Source organism: Furipterus horrens, unplaced genomic scaffold (assembly GCF_987537825.1).
Source record: "Furipterus horrens unplaced genomic scaffold, mFurHor1.1.pri manual_scaffold_4, whole genome shotgun sequence".
Lineage (NCBI taxonomy): Eukaryota > Metazoa > Chordata > Mammalia > Chiroptera > Furipteridae > Furipterus > Furipterus horrens.
Window position 1 is genome coordinate 150120899 of NW_028327174.1, and position 26345 is coordinate 150147243.

Here is a 26345-nt window from a genome sequence, read left to right on the forward strand (position 1 = left end):
GTTTCACCTTCCTGACATGGATCCAAGCAAAAGACAGCACAACCAGAATCTTGAAAACAGATTTGTGGCTTTCCTCTAACTAAGTATATGCGACCTTAAAGAATGTGTTTTCAGGCAGCTTTATCTGATTTCTCCTGTTATCATCTTTCCTTCCCTCCCAATTTCTTCCTTATTTTAGGTTGCTTCCACTATTTTTGGGAAACAGAGTAAAAGTGTATGTACAAGGGGGGATCCAAAAAACCCAAAATTTATTTACAAAAAATTGTGTATTTATTCTTACATGTTTACACTTCAGTAACCTTCAAAGTACTCTCCATTTGATGCAATACACCTATCAAGACCTTTTCCCACTGCTCAAAACAGGTTTTGAACTCATCAATTTTGATGTCTTTTAGTGCTTTCATCTTTTTTTGTTTCATCTCTTACACATCAGCAAAACATTTCCCTTTGAGGACTTTTTTCATCTAGGGAAACAAAATAAAGTCATTCGGGGCAATACAGGGTAAACAGGAATGGTGGGATACAGGGGCCATGCCGTTTTTGGGTCAAAAACTGCTGAACACAGCACAGTGTGGGCAGGTGCACTCGTAAATCACCCATCATGAAATGGGCAAATCTGTCAAGAGAGTCTTCACAATAAAATTCACTGAAGTCAAACGCAGCCTCTTACGACAACGCCAGCTAGTACACTAATATAGATGGGTTCCTATAACACTCATCTAGCAGGGGAAGCCTGTATTACAATGGGCCCAACCCCAAGAAGATAATTCTGGGTTTTTTTTTGGTCCCCCCCTCGTATGCCTATGTGCAAGTTGCTTGTATAAATCAACAGAGAAAAACCATGGCAACTTAAGATGACAGGTTGGTCCAGGTTGGTCCCAACTATGTCCCATCAAGAAAGCTGCAGAAGCAAATGTCACTCAATGAAGTCTCACCTTCACCCCCATTCTCTGTCCTGTGTTCTCATCTCCCGAAGCCCCTGCCATGCTCACACAGGCCTGCCTTCCCTAAACATTCTTCTATGCTCTAGAACACTGGTCCCCAACCTTTTTGGCACCAGGGACTGGTTTCATGGAAGACTATTTTTCCATGGACCAGGGGTGGGGGACAGGAGGTAGATTTCAGGCAGTAATGCCAGCGAAGCTTCGCTCACTCACCCCCACACTGCTCACCTCCTGCTGTGCAGCCCAGTTCCTAACAGGCCATGGACAGGTACCGGCCAGTGGCCCGGGGGTTGGGGACCCCCTGCTCTAGAATACAATGCAAATTCTACCCTGTTGACACTATTTTCTAACTGAATCAACTGTCACACACAAATCCCGATTTCCCACATCTCCTGAAACACCTGAAAACAATTAGCCCCCACACTTACACGGCAATGACTGGGGGAGCTGAGACGGTACCTGATTCCTGATTGTCATGGCAATGTAGTCTCTTCAAATGGTCAGTCACCACCTGACCTACTTCATTTTTTTTTTTTACCTTCTCCTTCTTGTATAACACTGTTCCAGATCTTCCTCTTCCAGCTGTTAAAACTTAAGTGCCCTGTGTTTTAAACCAGGGGAGGCTGGATCTCTGCTCATTGACTAGTTTAGCTAATCCATTAAGTTAGTCATGTTAAACTGTTTAATAGGTAGAAAGAGGTTAATTCCTTGGCTTAAGCCCTTGAAAGAGGAAGAAAGCTGCTAAGGAGTAAAAATGAGCGACAACAAGCTGATAGTTCCTGATGGCTCCTATACCAGACCAGCAGAGACTGAAGACATACCCTATAGATTTCTTCAAGCAGCAGCTTGGCACAGTTCTTGCCAAGGTCCTCGGGAAGCACCGCCGCTCCCTGGCCCTGGGGGTTGGAGGCCAGTTCAGCACTGAGGAAGGTGCCGTTGGTGGTCTCGGCAACCAGTGACAGCCCAAAGCCTGGAGACCTGGGGATTCAAAGACTCAGCAGAGTTAATGAAGTGGGGTTCACATTCACCAGCAAAAGGAAAGAGAAAACAAGTATCTTTCTGATGGCATTCTGTTTTGCTACATCAAGCCTTGTCAGAGTTCCTACTAGCTTACACTGGAAACACACATGACTTTGTGAAAGCACACGTGGCAGAACCAAGGAAGATGCAAGTGTGCATTGCTTTTCCTACCAGCTCTCCTGTCCCCATTCCTCCCACCCCCCGCCTCCTCCACTGGAAAAGATCCTACTGTGAGAGTTTATTAAACAAACATTAATAAGGGCTACCAGATATTGAGCACTGCTTTCTGCCAGCTTCTGACCTAGGGGCTTTGACATTACAACTCCGGAGAGTAGACATCAGTGCCCATTTTACAAATGAGGAAATGGAGAAATTAAGCAACATGTACCAAGACCACATGGCTAGAAAGTGACTGAGACATGTTTCAAATGCAGATCTTCCAGACTCCAAAGCCTACACATGTTCGCCACCACAGCCCTCACTCACAACCAGCCCAGAAAGTGTAAGTGGCCCAGAGACCACCTGACTATAGCTCCTCCTGGAATACATCAAGCTTTTGCCCCCATAATGAAAATTACCACACAAGCCAGAAAGAACCTAAATAAGGCACACCTTTTGTTTTTGTCCTCAAGGGACATCTCTAACTCAGAATTCAATTTAAATAATCAACGAGCTGGCACCAGGTTCTCTCCTATTGTGTTTCTACTGCCCAACAGACAGAACCTCACATCTGTTGATCCAGGACCACAGCTGACTCATCTACTCATGAATCCAACAAACATCGAGGGGAAAGCTTCCAGAGGCTGGGAACTGGGGGCACTGTGGTAAACAAGAGCTCCTGCCCTCTCAGACTTTAGTGACAAACCGTATGACACAAAACAAAATCCGTCCAAAAACAATAAAAGCAAGCACCTCTCCACAAAATTTCCAAATCTGACACCTCAAATATACTTTGCTCAGTGCCTTTTTCTTTTTTTAAGAGATGGGAAGGGAGAAAGAAAGAGAGAAACATCGATGTAAGAAACATCAATTGTGTGCCTTTCATAGGCACCCCAATTGGGGACTGAACCCGCAACCTAGGAATTTGCCCTGACCAGCAATCAAACCCGTGACCTTTTGGCTTGTGGGACAACACTCAACTATCTGAGCCAATCCAGCCAGGGTACCCAGTGCCTTTTAAGTAAACATGTCATCAGGAAGGGAGCAGCGGCTACAGTCCACACACAACACAATACATACCTGCCTCCGTTGACACAGTTCAACACACATGTTTATGAAGCATTTTCTATGTGCTCACCATAAAACTAACCAAGTTTTACTATGTGTAAAATTAATGATGTTTCAAATATACTATATGAGCTCACTATAGGGAGGAACTATAATGGCCAGTCACTGATTTCTTTTTAGAAAATACTCGATGACCTGTGCAACCCGGGGATAACAACGCTTGCCAAGGGAGGAGGGTGTAGTGAGTTACCTATGCCATCAAAGGTTCCAGGGCACTCTGGGTAATGCTTAACAATCTGACACCGTGCCACCCATCCATCATCATGGGATATGTTAGCACAATCTCAAGTTGCCTTTGAACTGCTTGACCAGGAGGAGGAAGGGGACATCCAGCTCTTTAGCAGAGGCAGCAGCATGTAAAATTAAGGAGTAGAAAATGGAGGTGAAGGAGGACCAGATGAAAGCTACCATCACTGCTTAAACCCACTTACCCAAATTTCCCAAGAACTTCTAAATTTTCCCATCAATGTGAATTTCTTGAGGTATGTATACTTATTATCACAATAAACTTTATAGTTGATCAAGATTGTTCCATTTAATATTATATTTGTTTCACATAAAACAAGATAACGTATTAAGTTTTATGTATACTACTCCAATCCCCTCCCACCCCCCAATTTGGGGTGTGTGTTATCAGTCCCATTTCAAGTTATGCTAACGAAGCAGCTGGTCACCGGTGACCTCATTGATGATACACATTAGTTCAGTTTACAAGTGACAGCCTCCAAAACTTTCCCACTAGTGAAGGACTAGTGTTTTTGTTGTTGTTGTTGTTTTTTAAGTCAAGACTATGAGAGTCATAATGAGACCACACTGGAGAGATGTGCATGTTGGTCAAAGCACTGACACAGGCCACCAAAAACTGCTGGCCCCCAAGGTTCTAGGTCATGGCCACAACATAAATTCTCACCCCTAGATTTCAATAAGCCTAACTGACATCGATACTTCACAGACTCAGAGTAGATTAATGCCCACCCATAACTTTATAATTTCATAACAGAGAAGGAAGACCACTGTGTCATCTGTAACTTAAGATTTACAAAATTAAACAAACTTATCATGCATTGGTTTTAGTTTTCGAAGGGGAGACTGGAGCTGATGACCTCGAGTCTACATACAGCTACATCTTGATCCATATGTGAGCTTGCTACAGTGTGACCACGAACTGGGGTCAGCTGAATCTGTTATTATAAAAAGCTACACTATAGCTGGTGGCAGTATGGCCTTCAAGCCTACTCTGCTTCACCCCTGGTCACCCTTTGGTATAGAGGCCAGACAGAACATTATAAGATCAGGCCATTCAGACAGCTGCTGCTGCTATCCATCCTCCCCCATCCCTCTGTAATCCCCTCTCTCTAGAGAACTGCTGACACATTATTCTAGACCTGTGGCCAAGAAGAGAAGAGAAAGGGAAGAACAGCCTTAGCAGCTACCATTTCTGTAGCACCTATTATGTATCAGGAACTGCCTCAGTGGCTGACATGTGATCTTTTCATCTTTTTAAAAAATGTTTTATTGATTATGCTGTTATAGTTGTCCCAATTTCTTTTCCCTTTGTTCCTCTCCACCCATTGACTCTCCTCCCTCCAGTTGTCCCCCCGGCCTTAGTCCATGCCCATTGGTTGTGCATATAGTTCTTCCTGTCTACTCCACTCCCTCCTACTATGCTTCTTAATTCCTGCATCATCTCCCTCCCTTTCCCCCTTCCCCCTCCCTGCTGACCTCCCCCCAACATGTTCCCCATACCTATAATTCTTCTTCCACTCTTGCTGCCTACTTTGTTTGCCTTTGTTTCGATTCCCTAGCTTCTGTTGGTTGTTGTGATACAGTTTTCATTTTAATGTTCATAGTTTTGATCCTCCTTCTTCTAAATAAGTCCCTTTAACATCTCATATAACAGTGGTTTGGATCTAATGAACTCCTTCAGTTTTACTTTGTCCTAGATGTAAAACTGCCCTTCTTTTCTGAAAAACATCACTGGTTGCCTCTCGTATATGCCCAGGACAGGGATCAAACCCACCACCTTTCAGTTATGGGACAATGCTCCAACCAACTGAGCCTCACCAGCCAGAAAAAAGAATTGGTTTTAACTGCTTCCCTAACCTACTGGTTTCTAAATATACAATGAAAGCCTAAAACAGATATTTTCATTACACAGATCATTATTAACTTTATTTTCTAAACTGAAGTTTTCTGCAAGGCTTTAACTAAACCAAATCCAAATCTGCAATAACAACTTTCTTTGGCTATAGGGGTGTTGTTCCCCTTGATGGAGAAAGAATCTTGACTGGCATTTAGGCCAAGGATTTTTTTCCCCCTAAACTGTTATTTACTCAGGGTGGAAGAACTTGTTTACTTCAACTGTTTGTGGGAAGAGAGTGCAGATGGGATTTAAAGCACTATTTAAAAATAGCTGGGCTTTCATTGCCCCAGATTAGGGACTGGACCCCTCAGCTCCCAGCGCTTGCCACTGGGATGCTTTCCATGTGACAGGAGTTACTGGTGACAATGGCAGTAAGTCAGGAGGAAATTAAATCTGAAATTAATCTTCCTCTGGAAGCCCAACCTCAGAGCTGATAGCTTTAACCTCAATCAGAACAAGAGTATGAAAAAGGCTGGGTAGCTGCAAATTTAGGGTCCAAAAATGCACACTTACTTCCCAGAATTGATTCCTTTCATGTGGTCTGTGTAAATATAGATATCGGGGATAAACTTGTTGAGGATGCTCCTTGCAGCATCCACTATCCGGTTCGCCATCTGAGGTGATACACGTACAGAGTACCTACAACCGAGAGTTAAGGCCGTCCTTCTGCTTGGATTTCAGAACAAAGAAAGTTAGTTACAGAGCTAGCAAATATTTGTGAAACTGTAATAACAAACTGAGACTTCTAATTGCAGTTGATTTTCTAACTATAGTTTATTACTTAACTGTATAGTGCCATCGTCAACTTCTATATTATTTTTATTATTGCATAATTTTTTATATTATAGTTATAAAAGGATTAAATGCTCATGGTGAGAAAGCCAAACAACATAAGGAGTTGGAGAGGAAAACCTCCCAGCTCTGATCTAGACTTTCTACCCATACTCCCACCCTTAGAAATGATTCAACTCACTCCTGGAACAAATGAAAACAACTGCCTCTCACTGTGGCCTGAGCCAATACCCCTTTGAAGTATACTCTCTGATTATCCCCACTGCCATAACCAATAAGTCTTTCTCTTAGATCAGAACAGACACCACACTGGGGATGACCAATCCACCTTCTGGTCTGTTGACAGGGAAAACAGAAAAAAATTAGAGAAAGAACATGGTGTATGTAAAGATCTAAACAGATTTTTTGCTTTTTTAACTTACAGAGCCTATTTTCAATTATTTAAGTATCAATCACTCCATCTGCAGATGATTCAGACTCCTCATAACTACTACCTTATGGTCAAAATACTGGTAACTAGTGCTTTTATAACATGGCACCACCAGAAAGGAAAGAAGGAAGATATTAGCACCTCCAGTAAAAAGACTGGTGCTTGAGGAAATGGAAAACAGAGACTGGCTCTCCCCAACCCCATGAATAAACTAAAAAGTAAGTATGTACTGAGCACTTCCAATGTGCAATGCCGGGTCATGTGCTAGATGCATATGTGGGACAAGGGGCTGAAGAATGGAAAAGTAATAATGTGATCTTCTCACTCCCCTTATATAAAGCTCATGTGGCAAGTCCAACAGGGAAAACAAGGCTTGTGGTCTGTCCATTTCACTCAACTCTTCAAAAACTATCAATAACACATTAAATTTTTATTCGAGCCGCAGAACCAAAATGCTCTGAATCTGTGTAAAAACTTGACTAGCATCAAGCTTCCCCTTTTGATCCATCCTGAACATTCCACTCAAAGATCGATCTTCCTCAAGCTAGTGAGAATCTCCCAGTAACTCTGGACCCTCCCAGACCTTGCTGTCAGGCCCTCTGGACTGCTCAGTGTTTGTCCCCAAACCAGTAACATCACACCGTCCACCCAACCCAATTCTCCAAATTCTTCATCCTGAACTGCCTTCTTTAATTTTTCAAGTCCAGAGTTCCCTCTCTTCTGAAACCCTCCAGCCAGCACCCGACTGTGGTGTGCACTTAAACTCACCATGCATCTCCCTTCACATACACATATTCTTGCTCGTCAACGAGACTGCGCACTCTTAAGGAATGGGGATCTGCTGTTGCATCCCTAACAACCTCTAATACACTACTTTTGTACTCAGAAATATTTGATAAATATTTGACTTGACTCAAAGGGCAAACCTGCAATGAGGAAAGAGCAAAGAGGGGTTTTTCAATACACACAGAGTCCAGTTACATCACTGCCGCTGCTGTGCAGAATGTACTTTTGACCACAGGAAGCTAAGACAAACAGTCCCTGGTCTCATGCCCTTTGGACCAGGTGGGTGCTGTCCTTCTGAGGCCAGAGGCTGCTCACTCTCCCTAGGAGAGCATAGGTGTCACTACCCTGACACACAATCCCATAGCGTTCGTGGTTCCCAAAGTTCTTTTAGGCACATTATCAACTTATTTTATGTTATGGTAACCCTTTGGCAAGGGCTATGGATCCCCAGTTCCAGGGCTTACACTGAGGACAAGAGGGTCACAGAACTAAGGTTCAAAAACCAAACAGATCTACTTCCCAAAGACAACCTCTTCCCCATACCCCTCCAGACTATGGAAACCAGGAAGGTGACAGAGCCAGTTCAGGGTCAGTGAAGTGAAGAAGGGAAAGGAGTTTTAAACTGGCTACATTCCAGAGTCAGTAGGAAGCCACCTAGCTTGGCATGGAGGCTCTACCAAGAAACAAATAAAGAGTTCTAGAATCAGACTATGTTGAAGTCCCAGCTCAGCAAACTGCATCCCACTGGGTCCAATGTGCTATTCTCTGTGCCTCCACTTCCTTAGCAGTAAGAGAAGGATAATCATAATACTCTCCCTGCAGAGTTTGGAGGATCAAATGAAATAATGGATGCGAAGCGATTAGTGGTGCCTGGTACATGGTCGGAGCCCAATAAACGTCAGCTATTGCTTTTCTTAGTTCAAGATTCAAATCCCAAAGCATAGGTTCTTATCTTTCAGGAATCATTGAACCTGATGAAAGCCAGGACATTCTCTCAAGGAACATATGAATGCACACCATTATAAACAATTTGAGGGTTATGGAGCTCATTCCTGAATACCATATTAAGAACTCATATCCAAGAGAAACAAGTTCATACCTACAGTCCATATGGCTTGCAGATCAGAGAAACATAGGGCGTGTGTGTAGAAGGAAAGAGTCGGGGGGAGGGATTGGATCTCTAAGTACCTTCCCTATAAACAGAGAAAGAAAACCAGAGTGACCCACAAATTCCAACTCATACCCTTCTTCTGCCTTTACCCCAGTTTACTCTTAACTCTTATGTACCAGATCATGCACTACCAGGACAACACTGTAAAACTAAAACAGAGTGCTCCCTTTTGTCTTGCCCCACATCAGACAAGGGGGAGAATAACAGTGGGTGGCATTAAATAAATAGGCACTGTACCGTCCATCACAGCTGCTCACAGGGACAAACACCAGCTCCCTCCCAGGCTCTGGTAAGTGGATCAGAAGGGAAAAAGATGCACTTTGGGTGGCAGCTCATTAAAACCACAAATGCACACAAGAGAGTGAGACTAGTTCTCCCTACTTGAGCCCTCCTGTGGGACTACAACCCGCAAGCACAGATCAATAGTTAACCAGCCTTGAAAGTAAAAACCACAAACCCAGCTAAAACTTTTCCCAAAGGCACTTTTCTTTTTAGGCTCCAATAGTGGCCAAGAAGGTGATCTCGATTCAAACCCACATTCTTTGGAAGTGTTTGTGAAATGTACTACTCACTCTGCAGACCAGTGGCTGGAATGTTTGATTTGCAAATAGGAATCTAAGCAAGGGGGCTGCTTCTGACTTTTCCAGGGAGTTTAGAGGAAGATCACAGAGGATTCAGGTGTCATATGCCCTGCCTCAAGGAAGGGGAGGGGCTTGGGCCTTTGGTCTCTGGCTCAGCTTCTATGAAGGACAGGCTCTAAGAGCACCGGAGAGAGAAGTGAGGGAGGAACAAAGTCAAACCCCAGGTGCCTGGGGCACCACAGCTTTCAGCTTTCCTGCCCTCCTCTGTACAAACCTGGACGCCTACCCATTTCCCAGTGACATCGAAGGCTTACTCATGAGGCTTTGCACACCCAGTGAAGAGAGTACCAGGCAGGACTCCAGTGGGAAAACCACGTTGTTAACGCAAGATTGGGTCCAGACTAGAGAATAGATTCTAAACAGAGTTCACTGCCATGGCATTACACAAACCTCAAATGAGAAAAAACAAACTGAAATAAACCTGAAAGTGTATAAGAACTTCATGTACAAGGCCATTAACTGTAACATTTTTGTCAGCAGTGAAGTCAATTTACATCTCCATCCACCTAGGGGCTCCTAGGACAGGAACTATTTCTCACTCACCTGCCTACTTTCTCCTCATATATACAAGGGTGGGGACCGTAGGTGGCCCCGAGATGGCCATGCAGACAACAGACTGTAATCCAGGGAGGCTTTGTTATAAATTCCTCTGTTCTTGATGATCCTTACAAAGAGGTTCTGGCAGCACCCCAAGTTTGATCTTTTATCTCAACAAAGGCTCTCTCTGCCCCATGGATACGCAGCCTGCCCTATTCCATGGTCCCTGCCACTTACTGTTCAAGCTGAGACCTCTGAATAGTCCACTACACACTTCTTCCCTCCACATAAGCCCACCCTAAAACCTCCTGAGAAGTATAAAACTTGACTCTAGGCACCTAACCCAACCCTGAGAAGGAGACATCCTGGTTAACCTCACTCTGTCAAACTCCTTACCAGGAAAGCCTCTCCCAACCCCTAGAAATTCACCACTTTTAACATGTGAAACTCCAAAACGATTCCCTAAACACAATTTCTTGTTGGTCTATACAGACACATATCTACCTCCACTAGCACCCTGTGGAAGTGTCCAATACCTTGAGTGTGTGCTTTCTGCAGGCTGGCGGGCACTGCTGTGGTCCTCAGGAAGGAACACTGGCCACTGCTTCCATGACAGGCTCACCATCACCAACACCCCGGTGTCTGCATGCTCACTCATCCTGTCAACCCACACCCACCCCTGGATGAAACTGGCCCCGCCGTCTTCTTTACTACTGCTCTAGGCTGTCCACTGCTGCTGGGAACAGCCACACAGCCGTGCGGCTGGCACACAATTCAGCTTTGGCTGAGCCCGTATTGCTGTCCTACAGCCTTCTTCTTTAGTTAGTATGCCCCTGTGACAGTCCACCTTTACCACCCTCATCACACTCTCTTATCACATCCCTTCAATTCCCTGATTCTTGATCCCATCCTAACTCAGTAACAATTGAAAACTCCTCCTCCCCAACTCCCTTACACTCGCCTCCAGACAAATCAATCTAGAGCCATCCTCACCATATGCCTGCCATTCTCAATTCATTCCTTCCCAAACAATAAAAATAACAGCAGCTACACCTTTTACTGAATGCTTAACTTACATACAAGCCCAGTGCCTTGTACTATACATCAATGACCCCATTTAACCTTTGTTACAGGTATAGTAGGTATAATGAGCCCAATGGTAAGTATGTCAACCAAGGCCTATAACCAAAATCCTACCACTGGTAAGTGGCAAAGCCAGAGCAGAGCCCACGTCTATCTGATTCCAGCACTTGTACCTTAATCACCTTGTTACACTGTTTCATCACACTCTCTCTCTCATACTTAATCTACTTTACCCATCCTACAGAAATATTCCAATCATTACCAACACATTGTTTAAAGGAGGGCATCTCATCACTTCTCAGCCTTTTAGCTAAGATCAAGTGTAGGATGGAATTTTATTAACTCTCTCTTCACAAAGTTACCACCTTATCTTCCTTTCTACTTCTCTTTCCCATCAAGACCTCCCCACTTCACTATTTCCCCCCGGGTACCCTCAGTCCTTGACAGTAGCCATGACTTCGGGTGATGACCCCTTTCCACTCTGGGAATGGGGGCAATCTACCTTCCAGTGCCAGGGTCATAACTGATATTCTTGCATAGAGGACACGGTCCCAGAGGTGCTTGAGAGCAGTTCTTTGCCCAGTGTCCAAGGTGTTTGCACTTATAACAGGTATGATCATTTTGCCCGAGTCTTTTGAGGCCTCCCCAAGCTCCCCTGATGGGGCTGGTTTCTGCCAATAGTACTACTAAACTCTAGTGTCTGGAGCTCAGCTTGCTTCTCCCTTTCCTTCTTTCCCTGTTTTCTTTCCTCCAAATCCCTATTGTTAAAGACAAAAAAGACCATATCCATGAGCTGGGCTAGGGAGGTCTGTGGGCCCACTGTCATTTTTGAAGCTTCCTGCAAATATCAGGGGCAGACTGCCTTATAAAATGCTGTCCTATCAAGACTCAACCCTCCAGGGAGGATGGATCCAAGTTCACATATTTTCAGAAGGCTTCTACTAGTGAGAAAGCTGAGTTCTCTTCCTTGCCCTGGGTGATTTCCCTAATCATTTCATAATTTACAGGTTTCTTGATGCAGTTTCTCATTCCTGCCAGTAGGCAATCTATCATTGCATCCCTTCTCTGGATTCCTGTCAGAGTATTACACCCCCAGCAGGGATCCTGGTCTGGGATGGCTTGGGCCACAGCCTGGTTAGTGCCAGGATTCTGGCTATGCAACTGGTCTGCATGTTTACAGGCCTCCTTCCAGACCTGCTGTTTCTCATCTGGGGAACAGCAGGTGGTCAGAATGAGGTACAAATCCCTCCATGACACACTAAAGGCTAAAGTAAGTCTGGAAATTACTAGTGAAACACAAAGGGTCCTCCAAAAACCTCCCTAGTCTGTCTTTACATTGTTGTAAGTCAGTTACAGAGAATGGCACTTTGTACTCTTTTTTGTGTTTGTTTTTTTAAAATAATTTATTTGTTTGTTGTTTATTTTATTTTTAGAGGGAGGGGAAAGGAGAAAGAGAGGGAGAGAAACATCACTGTGTGGTTGCCTCTCACTCACGCCCCCAACTGGGGACCTGGTGTGCAACCTAGTAATGTGCCCTGACTGGGAATCGAACCAGCGACACTTGGCTCGCAGGGTGACACTCAATCCACTGAGCCACAGCAGCACTTTGTACTCTTACAGCGCCTTCAGTGCCTGCTACCTACCTCAAGGGTAGGAGCGTAGGAATGGTAGGGAGCTCAGAAGTGCCACTCCTAGTATGTCCTGCTGGGCTGAGTTTTTCCTCAGCTGGTGGCTTTGGGTAGTCGTAGCACAAGGTGGTGGAGAACCTGATCCTTTTGAGGTAGATGCAGAGGTTCCCAAATTCTGGGGTCCCCTTAATCTCCCTTGAGAGACAGGTGGGGAACCAAAGAGGGTATGTCCTAACTGATCAACACTTGGGCTCATAAATTCTGTCAGGGTGGGGCCAGAGCAAAACCAGGGATCTTGGTAGAGCCATAAAGGCCTGCACATAAGGAATTTCAAACCATTTGCCATCCCTCTGGCAAAACAGATCTAACTTATTATGGTATTATAACTCTTGCTCCTGTTCTCAGGCCACATCTCTCTGTCCCCTAATTTATACTGGGGCTAGCAGTGTTACAAAAGAAAACTAATCTCTTCCTTTTTAAATTTTTAGGGTCAAATTTATCCCAATTGCTAAGAATGCAACCCAATGGTGATTTGGAAGAGATGGAAGGTGTGGTTCCCATCTCAACTGTGGTGATCCTAAAGAGAAGAAAAAACACACAAAGACACTCCTTTGCAATCTAGAGGCGTCCCTCTTTGCTTGTCTTAGGAGCTTTCCCGGTAGGCCACAGGCCACCCCCCGGGATACCACCGACCTACCAGATGTCTCTGGCGAAATAAATCCTAGTGAGTTTCGGCCAACAAAAATCTCAGATAATCGCCACAGTCTAGTTTTGTTTCTTTTCTTAAGCTCAGTTTGGAGGTTCCGAGTTCCCTGGACACTATTTGCATAATTCATGGTCCTACTGAGTGTCCAGGCTGCAAAGAACTGTAGGGGGGAACCACTCCAGTATCCTTGAACAACTGCCTATAATCCTGAAGGCCCCAGACCCACTGCTCTACCCAGGTAGCCTGAGTACATTTCCACTCCTGTATTCTCCATCTGCAGAGACCCTCATCTTCCTGTAAGCCTTCAGGTCTGAGACAAAGGAGGTCTCTTACTAGCAAAATAGTTTCTGGCCCCGTAAACCACCAAGAGGGGCATCAAGATCACCTTATTATAAAAATGGCTCATTTCCAAATCACAAAGAAGACACTTGGGTATTCTTCTAATTTTTCCAGAGCTTTAAGAAATTGTACCTGAGTCTGAAATTTCCCCAGAAGGGACCTCAAGGGCTGCCTAAAGGTCCCTCCTTCATACAGGACGGGTGTCTCATATCAGGATGACGGACTGAGAGAAGTTAAAATATCCCTATAGAGGCAAATAAACCACTTTAGAATTTCAAATTCAACTAGTTGGGTAAGAGTGGCTCCACGTGGCCATTTCTGGTGACAAATGACCAGCAGGCAACTGTTAAACAGCTGTGGCCAATATTACTGTTTGCAATAATAGTATATACACACCAAAGACAGGAGCGACTCATTCCTGCAACTATACTTAGCAATGGAACTATTATTGACCCCAAAATAGATATTCTGAGTACAAACACAGCAGGAACCCTTCCTACACAAAAGGCAAGTGGGATAGAGGGGCCAAAAGTCAGCGGGGCAGGACAAGCGTAAAAGATTATCTGTAGGCCTGATTGAGGAGACTGCAAACGGAAGTCGTAGCACAGGCCAGGTGGTGACTGATAACCCATAGGAAGGTCAAACTATGCCTATGAGGGAGCAGCCGTGGGGTGGGGCAGTCTTGTGGTTCTCAGTGTGCAGACATTTTCTTGCACCTAGCAGGAGCTAAGGCTAACCCTATTCCACACCCAGGTGTCTTCAAGCGGCAGGCATCCGTGTGGCTTTTAACTGCCTGGTTCACAATTTAGTGGTTGACCTTCCAGCAGGGAACATCAGACTCACCAAAATGGAATACATGGCAATGGAAAGGGGACATCCCTAGGTGCCAGGACAGTAAAGGGGCCTTACCGCTCTGGCGTCTTCTCCTGGCAATGGCTCACCAAAAACTGTTATAGGTGGACACAGGTAACCAGGATCTTGGTGATTGTGGACAAAGAATTGAACTGAACACATAGTTTGTAACAGAAAGAGAAAGAGCAGATTCATTAAGCGATAGCACACTCCACAGAACATGGGAGCAAGAACTGACCTCAGGGGCTGGAGGGATTCTATTCTTATAGAGAAGATATTTCCTGGCTAGTTTTGGCGGGCTTTTATTACACATGTCCAAGCAGTTATATTACTTCTAAGCTACTATGCATGCAGTCTCCTGTGATTTTCCTTGATTGGCTGCTGGAGAAGGGAGTCCCAAAATGCTAATTTACTATAATGCTGTTATAATGAAGGAGGGGTCATGTAGTCTTCTGTGCAGGTGCAGTCATGATTCACCATGATTTGGAACTTTTTCAGAAAGTGGGAAAAACCGGTTTTAGAACAGGGTCTCTGTCCAGTATTGATGTCCTCTGTCTTAGCCCTGGGGTGCTTCTGGAGTTTCTTCCCTCCTGACTATCTCCTGCCTCAGAAACATATAACCTACTACAAAGAAAATCAAGAATAGAGAGCTTGAACAGACCAAATAACACGTACCAGATTGTATCAGTAATCAAAAAACTCCCAACAACAATTAAAAAATCACAGGACCATATGGCTCATTGGTGAATTCCACCAAACATCTACAGTGTTAATATTAATCCTTAAACTTCCAAAAATTAAAGAAGCACTTCCTAACTCATTTTATGAAGCCAACATCAGCCTAATACCAAAGCCAGACAAAATCAGTTCAAGAAAAAAGTACATACTACAGGCCAACACCCCTGATGAACATGAATGTAATAATCCTCAACAAAATACTAGCCAACCAAATTCAATAGCAGAATAAAAGGATCATATACCATGACCAGATGGGATTCAACCCTGGGATGCAAGGTTGGTTCAGTTGGTTCAACATGTGCAAACCAATCAATGTGATACACTACATAACAAAAGGAAGGATAAAAATCACATGACCATCTTAAGAGATACAGAAAAAACATGACAAAATTCAACATTCTTTCATGATAAAAATTTTCAGTAAATTAGGAACAGAAGGAACTTACATCAATACAATAAAGATCATATATGAAAAGCACACAGTAAACATCACATTCAGTGGTGGAAAACTAAAGCTTTTCCTCTAAGAACTGAAACAAGGCAAGGATGCCCACTCTCACCAGTTCTATTCAACAAAGTACTAGAAATTCTAACCAGAGCAATTAGGCAACAAAAAGAAATAAAAGGCATCAAAATTGAAAAGGAAGAAGTAAAACTGTCTATGCTTGCAAATGACATAATTTTATATATAGAAAACCCTAAAGGCTACACACAACACACACACACACACACACACAACTATTAAATTAAATAAATTCAATTAAGTTGCAGGATACAAAGTCAACATACAAAAATCAGTTGCATTTCTACATATTAAGAACACTATGCCTATGGTTAGTAATACTGTACTGTGTGCTGCTCTACTTAAAAACTTGTGAAGAGGATAGATTTTAAGTGTTATCAAAAAATTAATTAATTAAAAAAATTTTAAATAAAAAAGATGAGAGGAAAAATTTGAAAGCAATGGATATATGTATGGCATTATGTTTTAGAAAGATATACTTATTTCCAAATTATCACCAAGTTGTATACATTAAATATGTACAGCTTTTTGGATGTCACTCATATTGTACTTTAATAAAGTTCTTTTTTAAAACTAAATATATAGTCATTATCCATTAAGTACAGTCGTCGGCAGCCGTCCGTCTCGAGAGACGATGGTGTAGCTTCTTAAGAGTCTATCTGCACCGCCGAGAATGGCTGTGCAGTCCGACTCGGGAGTGACATGGTATCTGTCTCCTCCCGTGTTGAATCGACATCTTGTGATGACGCTGAAGCTACAGAGCCTGGGCAGGGTGATATGGAGGGTCTGCTGTTGCCCATGCAGCAGACCCCCCCTCTCTTCACAGCTGAAGGGTCCAAGGGAAAGACACGGAGTCGATACAGCTTGGGTTCAGGTGCGCTGCAGGAGTTGCCGGTGTTGACTACAACGTCAAACCGCCTTAGGGACTCCGGCTCTGGATTTTCTGTCGGGGTTTACTCCCTTAGCCTTTCCCCTGAAGAGGTATGCCGCAAGGCAGCGGAGGTTTTTTGGAATCAGAGTTTTCCTTCAGTAAGCACTTAATAAAGAGCAGACATTATTGTTCCAGCCCTCATACAGCCTCCAAAATTATCCACTCTCTACTCTTAGCTTCCCCAGCCCACTGCACATGTGTCTGTATCATTTTACACATTATATCAGAACTGTGTGTTTACATATTTGTTTCCTTCATCAGATGATGAGCTCTTCTGAGGGAGGGACTGCACGTGCATTGGTGGCCCCCAAACCAAAGCCCTCAGGAGAGTATCACACACGTGGGAGCCATTTAAGTGTTAACTAAGAAAGAAAATCAGTCAATCAATCAATCAATCTAGTCAAGGTGAGGCAGATAATAAAGTCTCATATCCCAGCCAACAACTGCAGCTTCACTGTTAAGATTTCCCTGGGATTGTTGTCGAAAATGCAAATAACCCTGGGAGGAAGTAAAGTTATGAGTCATCGTTATCTCCATGAGGTGAGGAAAAAAAGAAGAAATCTGAAGCAAATACAAAGGATACGCCATTCCTCTGATGCGTTTGATTTTTCCTGGATCTGTGAGCTGAATGGGCTTCAGGACCTTCCTTACAGGACATGAGAAAAACACTTCACCTCCTCCGCCAGGAGGCATTCCCCGTCGCACAATCTGCACACATGGTGAGAAAGAAGAGCAAGGATGCAGCCAAAGGTAGATAACCCAGACACCCAACCCAGTATGGGTTACACCAAGGGGCTCTTCCTTATAAGGGAGACAGGTCCTTCACCTGCAACTTGGCAATTCTTTCAAGGTCAGTAGCACCTGATATTAGCTCTAAGAGGGCACATGATGAGAAAGGACACCCCACAATGTGTCAGAAACAGCAACAGACACAGAGCCAGCATGTCCCAAAGTCAGGTGGGTCTTCACCCTTAAAATGAGGGACTAGCCTAGTTCATGATTTAATCCCATTTCTTAACCCTTTTCTCCTATGCAATTAACTGATCTATCAAAACTCTGTATTACAGTCATGCACCACTTAATGATGGGATACGTTCTGAGAAATGCATCAATAGGTGATTGGGTTACTGTATGTATGTCGTAGAGTGTACTTACACAAACCTGTATGGCACGGTTACTACATGCCTTGGCTCTGTGATATAGCCTACTGGTCTTAAGCTACAAAACTGTACAGCATGTTGCTGTACTGAATACTGTATGATAAGTATTTGTATATCTAACATATCTAAACAGAAAAGGTACAATAAAAATGAAGTATAAAAGATAAAAAATGATATACCTGTATTAGCTACTTACTATTGAACTTGAAGAACTGTAAGTTGCTCTGGGTGAATCAGTGAGTGGTGAGCAAACATGAAGGTCGTTACACTATGCACTACTGTAGACTTCATAAACACTACACTTACGTTACCTTAAATTTATTAATTTTTTTTTCAATAATAAATTAACCTGTAACATTCTTAGTTCATAAAATTTTAAAATGTTTTTTAAAATTTATTTTAGAGAGGGGGAAGAGAGGGAGAAAGAGAGGGAGCGAAACACCCATGTGCAAGAGATACATCGATCAGTTGCCTCTCACATGCCCCCAACTGGGAACCTGGCCTGCAACCTGGGCATATGCCCTGATTAGGAATCGAACTGGCATCCTTTCAGTTTGCAGGCCAGCAATCAATCCACCAAGCCACACCAGCCAGAGCTACTTTACAAATTTTTAATTTTCAACTTTTGTAATAAGACTTAGTTTAAAACACAAACAGTATACAGCTGTACAGAAACATTTTCCTTCTTTCTTTATATCCTTATTCTATAAGCTTTTAGCCTAGGCCCATACAAGGTTAGGATCATTAATATTGTCTTCCAGCTTTACATCTTGTCCCACTGGAAGGTCTTCAGGGGGAAATAACACAAATTGAGCGGTCATCTCCCTATGATAACTATGCCTCCTTCCAGAATACTTCTTGAAGGACCTGCCTTCAGGCTCTTCTTGAGTAAATATGTCTATGGTGGTTTTATGTTTTTTGTTTTTGTTTTTTTTTCCATCACAGATTTGCTTGTAAGCAGATAATATACCACGAAGAATCCTCTCTATTAATAAAAACCTTTCGGTGTTAGGGGTCCAGGTTTTCAAATATTTTGAATTTTAAATCTGGCAAAAGCTTCTGCTAAACCCTTCACTGTGAATTTTCTTTTTTCTCCTGCAGTCTCCTTTTCTCTTGCCTTTTCTTCAGCTATGCAGTCCTTTCCCAGTTCCAAAAACTCCTCATTAGTCAATTTCTTAAGAACCACCTCTAGAAGCTCCTCAATGTCAGCCTCACTCATACCATGGTTAAAATTGTTGGCCATCTCAACCACGGCCTTGTATATTTTACAGCTTCCTCAGCCCTGGAAAATCCTTTGAAGCCATGGACAAACCTCTGGAGTATCTTCTTGGTGACATTACCCCAAGCCCAAGGAAGGTTCTTGATGCAGTCATAGATATTGTAATCCTTCCAGAATTACATCAGTGTCTTCCTCAGCTGCAGCAGTAGCCTGGGCAAAGGTCCTCCTCTGGGAGTAGGCCTTAGACGCTGCTGTAATTTCTTGATCCATTGGTACAATCGAAGAGGTGGTGTTTGGAGGAAGAAACACCACTTTGATATTGGGATAAAGACCACCAATAAAAGAAGGGTGTACAGGAGCCTTGCTAACAATAAGCAAAATATTAAAAGGTATATAATTCTCCAAACAGTACTTTTCCGTTTCCTGGCAATAGTAATTCAGGAGGGTATCTTGGAAGAGGGGCTGGGTCATGGATGACTTCTTAACAACCCTGTAGTACATTGGCAGGGTGCACTTAGTGATAGCCTTAAAGGCCTTTGGTTTCTCCGAGTGTGACAGCTACAGAGTGTATCAGTTTGTAGCCTGCAACGCTGCCCCCAAGCAAGACTGTTGTACTGTCCTGAAAAGCCTTGAAACCTGGCATTGACTTGGCCTCCTTATGGACACAAAGTCCTTTCAGGCATCTGTTTTCAGAACAGGGAGGTTCAATCTACACTGAATATTTGTGCTGGCAAGTAACTTCCCCCCACAATCAGCTTATCTAGAGTGTCCCAAAATTCTTCAGCTCCCTTCACATCAGCACTCACAGACCCACCTCTCACTTTCACACTATAATGAATAACCATTCTTGAATCATTTAAACCACTCAGAGCTAGCAATAAATTAACATAATCGAGTCCAGCCCCTTCTTTTAACATCGCAAACAAACTTTCTGCTTTGGCCACGACTGTCACAGTGCCAAGAGGGATAAACTTCTGTCTGGTCTTCAATCGAGGTCATCAGAAGTCTCTCCATGCCTGATATAGGCCCTTCCGTAGTTTTTGTTAGTTTCATTGCTTTTAATGAAGCAGACCCTTCAATAGCTTCTGTCACTTTGTTTTGTTCTTCAAGATCATAGCTATGGTAGAACAGAACACACCTGACTGGCAAGCAATAACTATCACTGATTTTCTACCTTTGTAGTCCTTAATCACTTTTTAATTTGTTTCCAGGTTAATCACTCAACATGGCCTCTTACTGGCGCTATTAGCAGTGGGCTTTGTTTGCTTAGGGGCCAGGATGAACAAAACAACAGAAAACTGAATCAAGCACAAAAGAAAACGATGTAATCAAGAACCTGTCAAACATGATCCCTGAGGCTGTTGCCAATGTAACACAGCATATATTTTATAGGCAACTTTTTTTATAAGGAAGAAGAGTACACTCTGACATATGATAAAAGCATAGTATAATAAGTATGTAAACCAGTAACACAGTAATTTATTATCCGTATCAAGTAATATGTACTATACATAACCGTATGTGCTATCCTTTTATATGACTGGCAGTGCAGTAGGTTTGTTTACACCAACCTCACCATAAATATGTGAGCAATGTGTTGCATTACGATGTTATGACAGTTACGTCACTAGGTGATAGAAATCTTTTAGCTCCATTATCTTATGCGGTCTGTCCTTTGGTCAAAATGTCATTATGCAACACCTGACTGTATTAAAAATAATTTCCTCCTGTGAGATGCTAAACAGCTTATGACATCTAGTGTTATCACACTAACTTGATGTAATTCCTTTCAAGTACAAACAAACAGATATTCCTTCTACTAGGTTTTGAAAATACTGAAAATTCTCAGGGCATCCAAGTTGAAAGGCTGTGGATATACATTACATCTAGTGATCTAGATTAGAGAAGCATTATGGCTAGAATCCTGGCTCCACTACTTATTAGCTGAATGACACAAATAGAGCTGTTATGAGGAGTACAGAATAGCTCTGGCTGGTGTGGCTCAGTGGACTCAGCATCAGTCTGTGAACCAAAGGGTCACTGGTTTGATTCCCAGTCAGGGCACATGTCTGGGTTGTAGGCCAGGTCCCCAGCTGGGGGCATGCGAGAGGCACCCCCCACCCCAGCCCCAATGTCTCTCTCGTACATCGATGTTTCTATACCTCTCTCCCTTTCACTGTCTCTAAAAATAAATAAATAAAATGTTTAAAATAAAAGAATAAATATATGTAAAATGTTTCTTTGCAACAATGCCTTCCACAAAGATAGTGCAATAAAAGTGTTGGCTACTATTGTCATTATTAAAAGGTCCCTTTCAACTCAAAGTCTATAATATTTGGTTCATGTCCTGTGGGTTTTCTCATAAATGGTGACTTCAAATGTCTCTGTCTCTGTCTCTCTCTCTCTCACATGCACACACACACATAGTCATACAGCTCTTCCAATGAGTTGGTAAGGAAATGGTTTATACAGATATATGTGTATACAGGTAATAATTCATACATTCTTACCTTTAGCTCAAGTGATTCACCATCAATTCCAAACTGTTTCAAAAGAGGGAGGGCCGTTGCCCTAAGAACATCAACCTGTAGAATTGTTTCAGAATTAAAAAAAAAAATTTCATTAAACCTTGAGCAAATGGGAAAGAGCCCATGAAGCAGGCTGGGGCATAGCAACCAGGCAGATGATGTGTACTCTGATAAAGAGAAAGAATGCTAGCTTACGACTGAGGGCATGGAATGACTTCGCTCCCGAGTGAAACTGAGATTTTACAAGTCACTGGCTCCTCTGAGCCCCTTTCCTCATTTATGACGTGGGGAATTACACCTATTACACGTCATCATCATGAGCATCATGCAAAAAGCATAAGAAACTGTTGGGTTCATACAGAAAACAAGCTGGGCTCTCTGCATATTCTTTTAGGTAAAAACACTTTGGAAAAAATATCAGATTTTTGTATTAATGTTTTCCCAACACGTTTGTTTAATCTTTAAAGCTTGTAATACTCCAAAGCAAAGGAAAAAAAAAAAATTCAACAGCTGCTTAAGAATTTTGTTGGTGCCCACCACACAGGCAGCTAAAGGGTAGATGGTGGTTCTATAAGAAAGTGAGGGCAGTGGGGGAATGATTGCTTCAAGCTACCTGAAGAAGCACAAACCCACAACTGCATAGTTAATGGCAAGACCATGCCAAGTATTAATGCTATCTTCTCCCTATTCAAAACTCACAGGAGGCCTGAGGTCCTTATTCATTTGTGGAATCCTCAGAGTATAAGGATTACATTCAAATTACGTTGATCTAACAAGTCAGTGAATGCTGCCTCAAATGCAACATGGGAAAGAAAATTACTCCCTTACTTGCTCCCAATAGGCAAAGGGCTGTTCCTCAGCACAGTGGGTGGGGGCTGACCCTGTCAGGGAGCAGTGAGGGCACACAGCATGAGCAGTGGGTGTAGGGAAAGCGCTGGTCCTGGCTCAAGCTCCGTCTCTAGTGAGCTGCATGGCCTCAGACAACAAAATCCCAAATGTCTGAATTTCTTTGTCTCTAAGCTAAGGGTTTCAGACTGTCTCCAAATTGCTACCCAACATGCTAAGATTCAACAGAATGATATGCCAATAAGGCTTTAGAGCAGAAAATAGGCCCCAACTAAATATTCTGCTATCAGAAAATCAACCTGAGGTAGAAATGACCTATGAAGCCTAGGAACGTGTTGAGAATGGATTAGGTGGAGCAGAAGCAGTTACCAGGAAAAACCATTGAAGATCAGCTAATTTTAACCTACATATTAAACACCCAAATACAAAAAATATGCACCTGGGATTGCAAGAACCAAGAAAAATTTGGTCTAGGCTAGTATGAAGGGAAGCTGGGGAGATGGCCAAGCCAGATGTTGGGAAAACCAGGGAATACAAGGATGTGGGTTATTCTATCTGATTCCCTGGAACTAGGCAGCCACCAGGTCCCCTGGGGACAAGAAAGGCAAGGAAACAGAACAGCCCTTCTGGATCATCCTACCTGTACCTGGAGTCATACAGGATCAAGTCAGATTTACTCTGAGGGTCAGCCAGAAGCCCGAGTATAACTCCAGGTGTAGTCCTGTCTCCTAAATCACCCTCCATCTGACATGACGGGCAGGCAACTCGGTGTGGTGGGATGAGGGCTGGAAGAACACATGTGGGCTTGAGCCCCACTCTGCCATTCCCTGTCGTGAGACCTGGACACTTCCCTATCTCTCCAGGGCCTTGGCTTCCTGCTGTGTAAAATGAGGGGCTGGACTAGACCTGTTCCAGTCTCTTCTGGCTCTGTACACTAATTTTAGCAGAGTGGAGGTGGGCTGCAAGTTCTACCTAAGGGAAACTGAGCATCACTCTCTAGTTAGAAACAGCAAAAGTCTGACCCCAGTGGCACCTCAGGACAAAGGTGTCAGTCATCCTGACAAGTTCAATCAACTAACAGGTAGAAATGTCATTAGATCCATACCAAATAGAAGGGAAGAATCTTCTCTCAGTTACATTAACTGAAACAGTGACAAGAACACCCACTTCATGTTTTGTACAAGAATTGAATAAATATGGATACAGTTTATTCACTAGAACAGTGCCCAGTACACAGCAGACTTTATTGTACTTCATATCCCTTCCAGGGCAGTAACGAAAAAGAATGGAACCTTCACTCCCCGCCTGACCAGGATGTTGGCACCAATAAGTATCTATAGAGGGCTCTGGTGCCAAGTCACTGAGATTCAAAGTAAACATCCTTTGCTTCTCAAAATTTCTCCCCATTTTTTATCTTTTTGCCTCTGAGGGGAAAAACAAAAAGTCCCTACCTTTAAAGCTGGTGGCATTCCAAAGCCAAAGAAAACAAAAAACATTATTCAACAGCTACTAAAGAATCTTGCTGATGCATAGCACACAGGCAGCTAAAGGGCAGGCGGCATCCACCACTGCTGCCTTTAATGATCACCCCTCTGGACTTTCGCAGGAGTTACCCTGACCAGGTCCCCTGACCCCTTTAATTCTCCTTCTCTATTACAGCATCTCCTTAGCCTACAAGCAAGCACAAGTCTCTCCTCATTAAAAAAAATACTTCCAACTTCAGCTCTTCAGGAATCACTATCTAACCTTCTGGATCACCTAACTTTCCATGGTTCTCTTCCCTACTCATTCCTCAACCTGTGACTGTCATTACACTCTAATGACACTGCTCTCTCAAAGGTCAATAATACTTCTCATTGCTGAATCTCCCTGCCCAATCCTAAATCAACTCCTGCATTCATTCACTCACTCTTTGGGTCCTCCCTGGCTTCTTGGAACCCAACTCCTGTTTAGCTTCTCCAAACGCTTCAGTCTCCAGTCACTGTCTGCAGCTCTTCTTCCCCTTAAACATTCATTTCCCCTGGCTGCTGTGGATCAGTGGATTGAGTGTCGGCCTGTGAGCCAAGTGTCGCTGGTTCAATTCCCAGGCAGGTCCCCAGTTGGGGGGCGCAAGTGAGAGGCAACCACACAGTGATTTTTCTCTCCCTCTCTTTCTCCTTTCCCCTCTCTCCAAAAAAATTAAAATAAAATAAATAAAACAAATAAATAAATTATTTTAAAACAAAAACAAAACCATTCATTTCCTCTTCCTCTATTCTCAGTCCCTGGGATGATCACGGTGATACAGAGAGATCTGATTTAGACAACTGGGGAGAAGTAGGAGGGGCCACAGGAGGAGTTTGCCAAGGCAATGGAAAGCAGTCTAGGACAATACTGGCTGAGAAGCTTCATGAAGGCCTCCAGAACCAATGGAAATAAAAAAGGTTTTTTTTTCTGGCTCCTGAGCAGGCTCTGCAATGGCTCTGGCTCTAGCTCTGACTCTTGGGCTCTTATTCCTCAAGGATGCCTGGATGATCGTGCTGCAGCTGCCTGCATTTCCCAACAGACAGTATTTTGTATGGGAAGGAACTCTGGGCACAGCCTAGGATTGGGCTGGCCTGGTAGAGGGTGGCACATTTATTCTTGGCTGTTCTAGAGGGAACAGGCTCTGAGGCAGAAGCCTGCTGTGCTTCAAAAATTGTGTAGCCTCTGTGTATTATGTTGTTTTAGTTTGTAAACTAACCCTATAGAAACTAACAGGGGAAAAGATAGGAGAACCCAGGTGTTGGAGTTTAGCCTTAATTGACAGGCTTAAGTGATTAAAGCTATGACTTGATAGGCTTAAGTGACTGCTTTTGATCAGACTCCTTTCCTTTACAGTATTGTCAAACCTTTGCCTCTGGAATTTTGCCTAGAGAGTGGTGTCATCAGCAGGACCCCAACTTGCTGTTTGGTAACAATGGGACAAAAACACTAATGCTCAATACAGGCCAGAAAGGGGATTTAAATGAGTGATGAAAACAGCTAAGACCTCCAGCTAACTGGAGCTCATGCCTTTTCCAAAGAGGGTAGCTGCTACTCAGCTCCAATTGGTGGCTGTCGGGGAAGAACTGCTGTCTGTTCTGCCACATCAACCTACAACAATAATGTAAAATCTGGGTTTCAAATATGAACATTCAATTCAGATATACATACCATCGCACTACGCAGGCCAAAGGAAAAACACTGGTATGATTAGTTCAGCCAAAAAGCCATCTGTGCTCAAACTGCACTGGTCAATCTCATTCTCCTAGGGATTTATTTAACTTGAGTTGGTAAGATACTGATGACCTATCTCTTGAAACTCCAGACAGTAACTTCCAGCTGCCCACTGGACAACTGCATGTGGATATCCTCCCAACATACTAGGGAGCAGGACCAAAATCAAACACATCACCCATCATCCAACCACAATTTTCCTCTTCCCTGTTGAACGTTCAGCTTTCAGATCTCTAAGCCTTCAAGTGAACCAGGGCAGAAATCACGGAGTTATTTTATGAACACTCCTTCCTATTCCATCTCCAATTAGCTGTCAAATTATAGTTTCCCTTCCACACTGGCCTTCACATCTGTCCCTTCCTTTCTACTTCAACTCCACTTTGTTCAAACTAACTGGCACTGCTGCCCCCACTCCTCACCTTCAATTCATCCTTATCTCAGCCTCCAGAGTTATCTGTCTAAAAATGAGACTGATTCTGTGGTTTCCCTTCCTCTAGAAAACCCTCTTCAACCCTCAGCACTTTGCTTGTCCCTCTATCAGAGCCCAGAGGCACTCAGCATTGTCATCTCCCTAGATGTGTTCACAGTCCACCCTATGAGACTGAGTTCCCTAAGGGCAGAGCTCATCACATTCATCCTGCTGCAGAGAGTAAATGTGGACATAACTGATGGGGAGACCACATATTAAGAAGAAAGCACAAAATGAAGGAGCCACAGACTGAAGAAGTCACTCTGTATCCAAGATGAGGTATATTTATTTTGTCCTGGGTTGGAGCCAAGTACTACCCAAGGTCATTTCAGTCT

General features: G+C 43.3%; 1 protein-coding gene across 2 annotated transcripts in view; it reads right to left on the reverse strand.

Moving 5' to 3' along the window:
* RCL1 (RNA terminal phosphate cyclase like 1) overlaps positions 1–26345 on the reverse strand; it is a 69579-nt gene that overhangs the window by 16012 nt on the left and 27222 nt on the right. Inside the window, exons 4-8 of one of the 2 annotated variants that reach the window (XM_090274134.1) lie at positions 21441–21515; positions 17135–17259; positions 5908–6033; positions 3449–3586; positions 1766–1925 (exon numbers count right to left, since the gene is read on the reverse strand). In XM_090274134.1, coding sequence (XP_090130260.1) covers positions 1766–1925; positions 3449–3586; positions 5908–6033; positions 17135–17259; positions 21441–21515 — 624 coding nt within the window. The remainder of the gene's footprint in view (positions 1–1765; positions 1926–3448; positions 3587–5907; positions 6034–17134; positions 17260–21440; positions 21516–26345) is intronic. The other variant, XM_090274133.1, reaches the window with a different exon arrangement.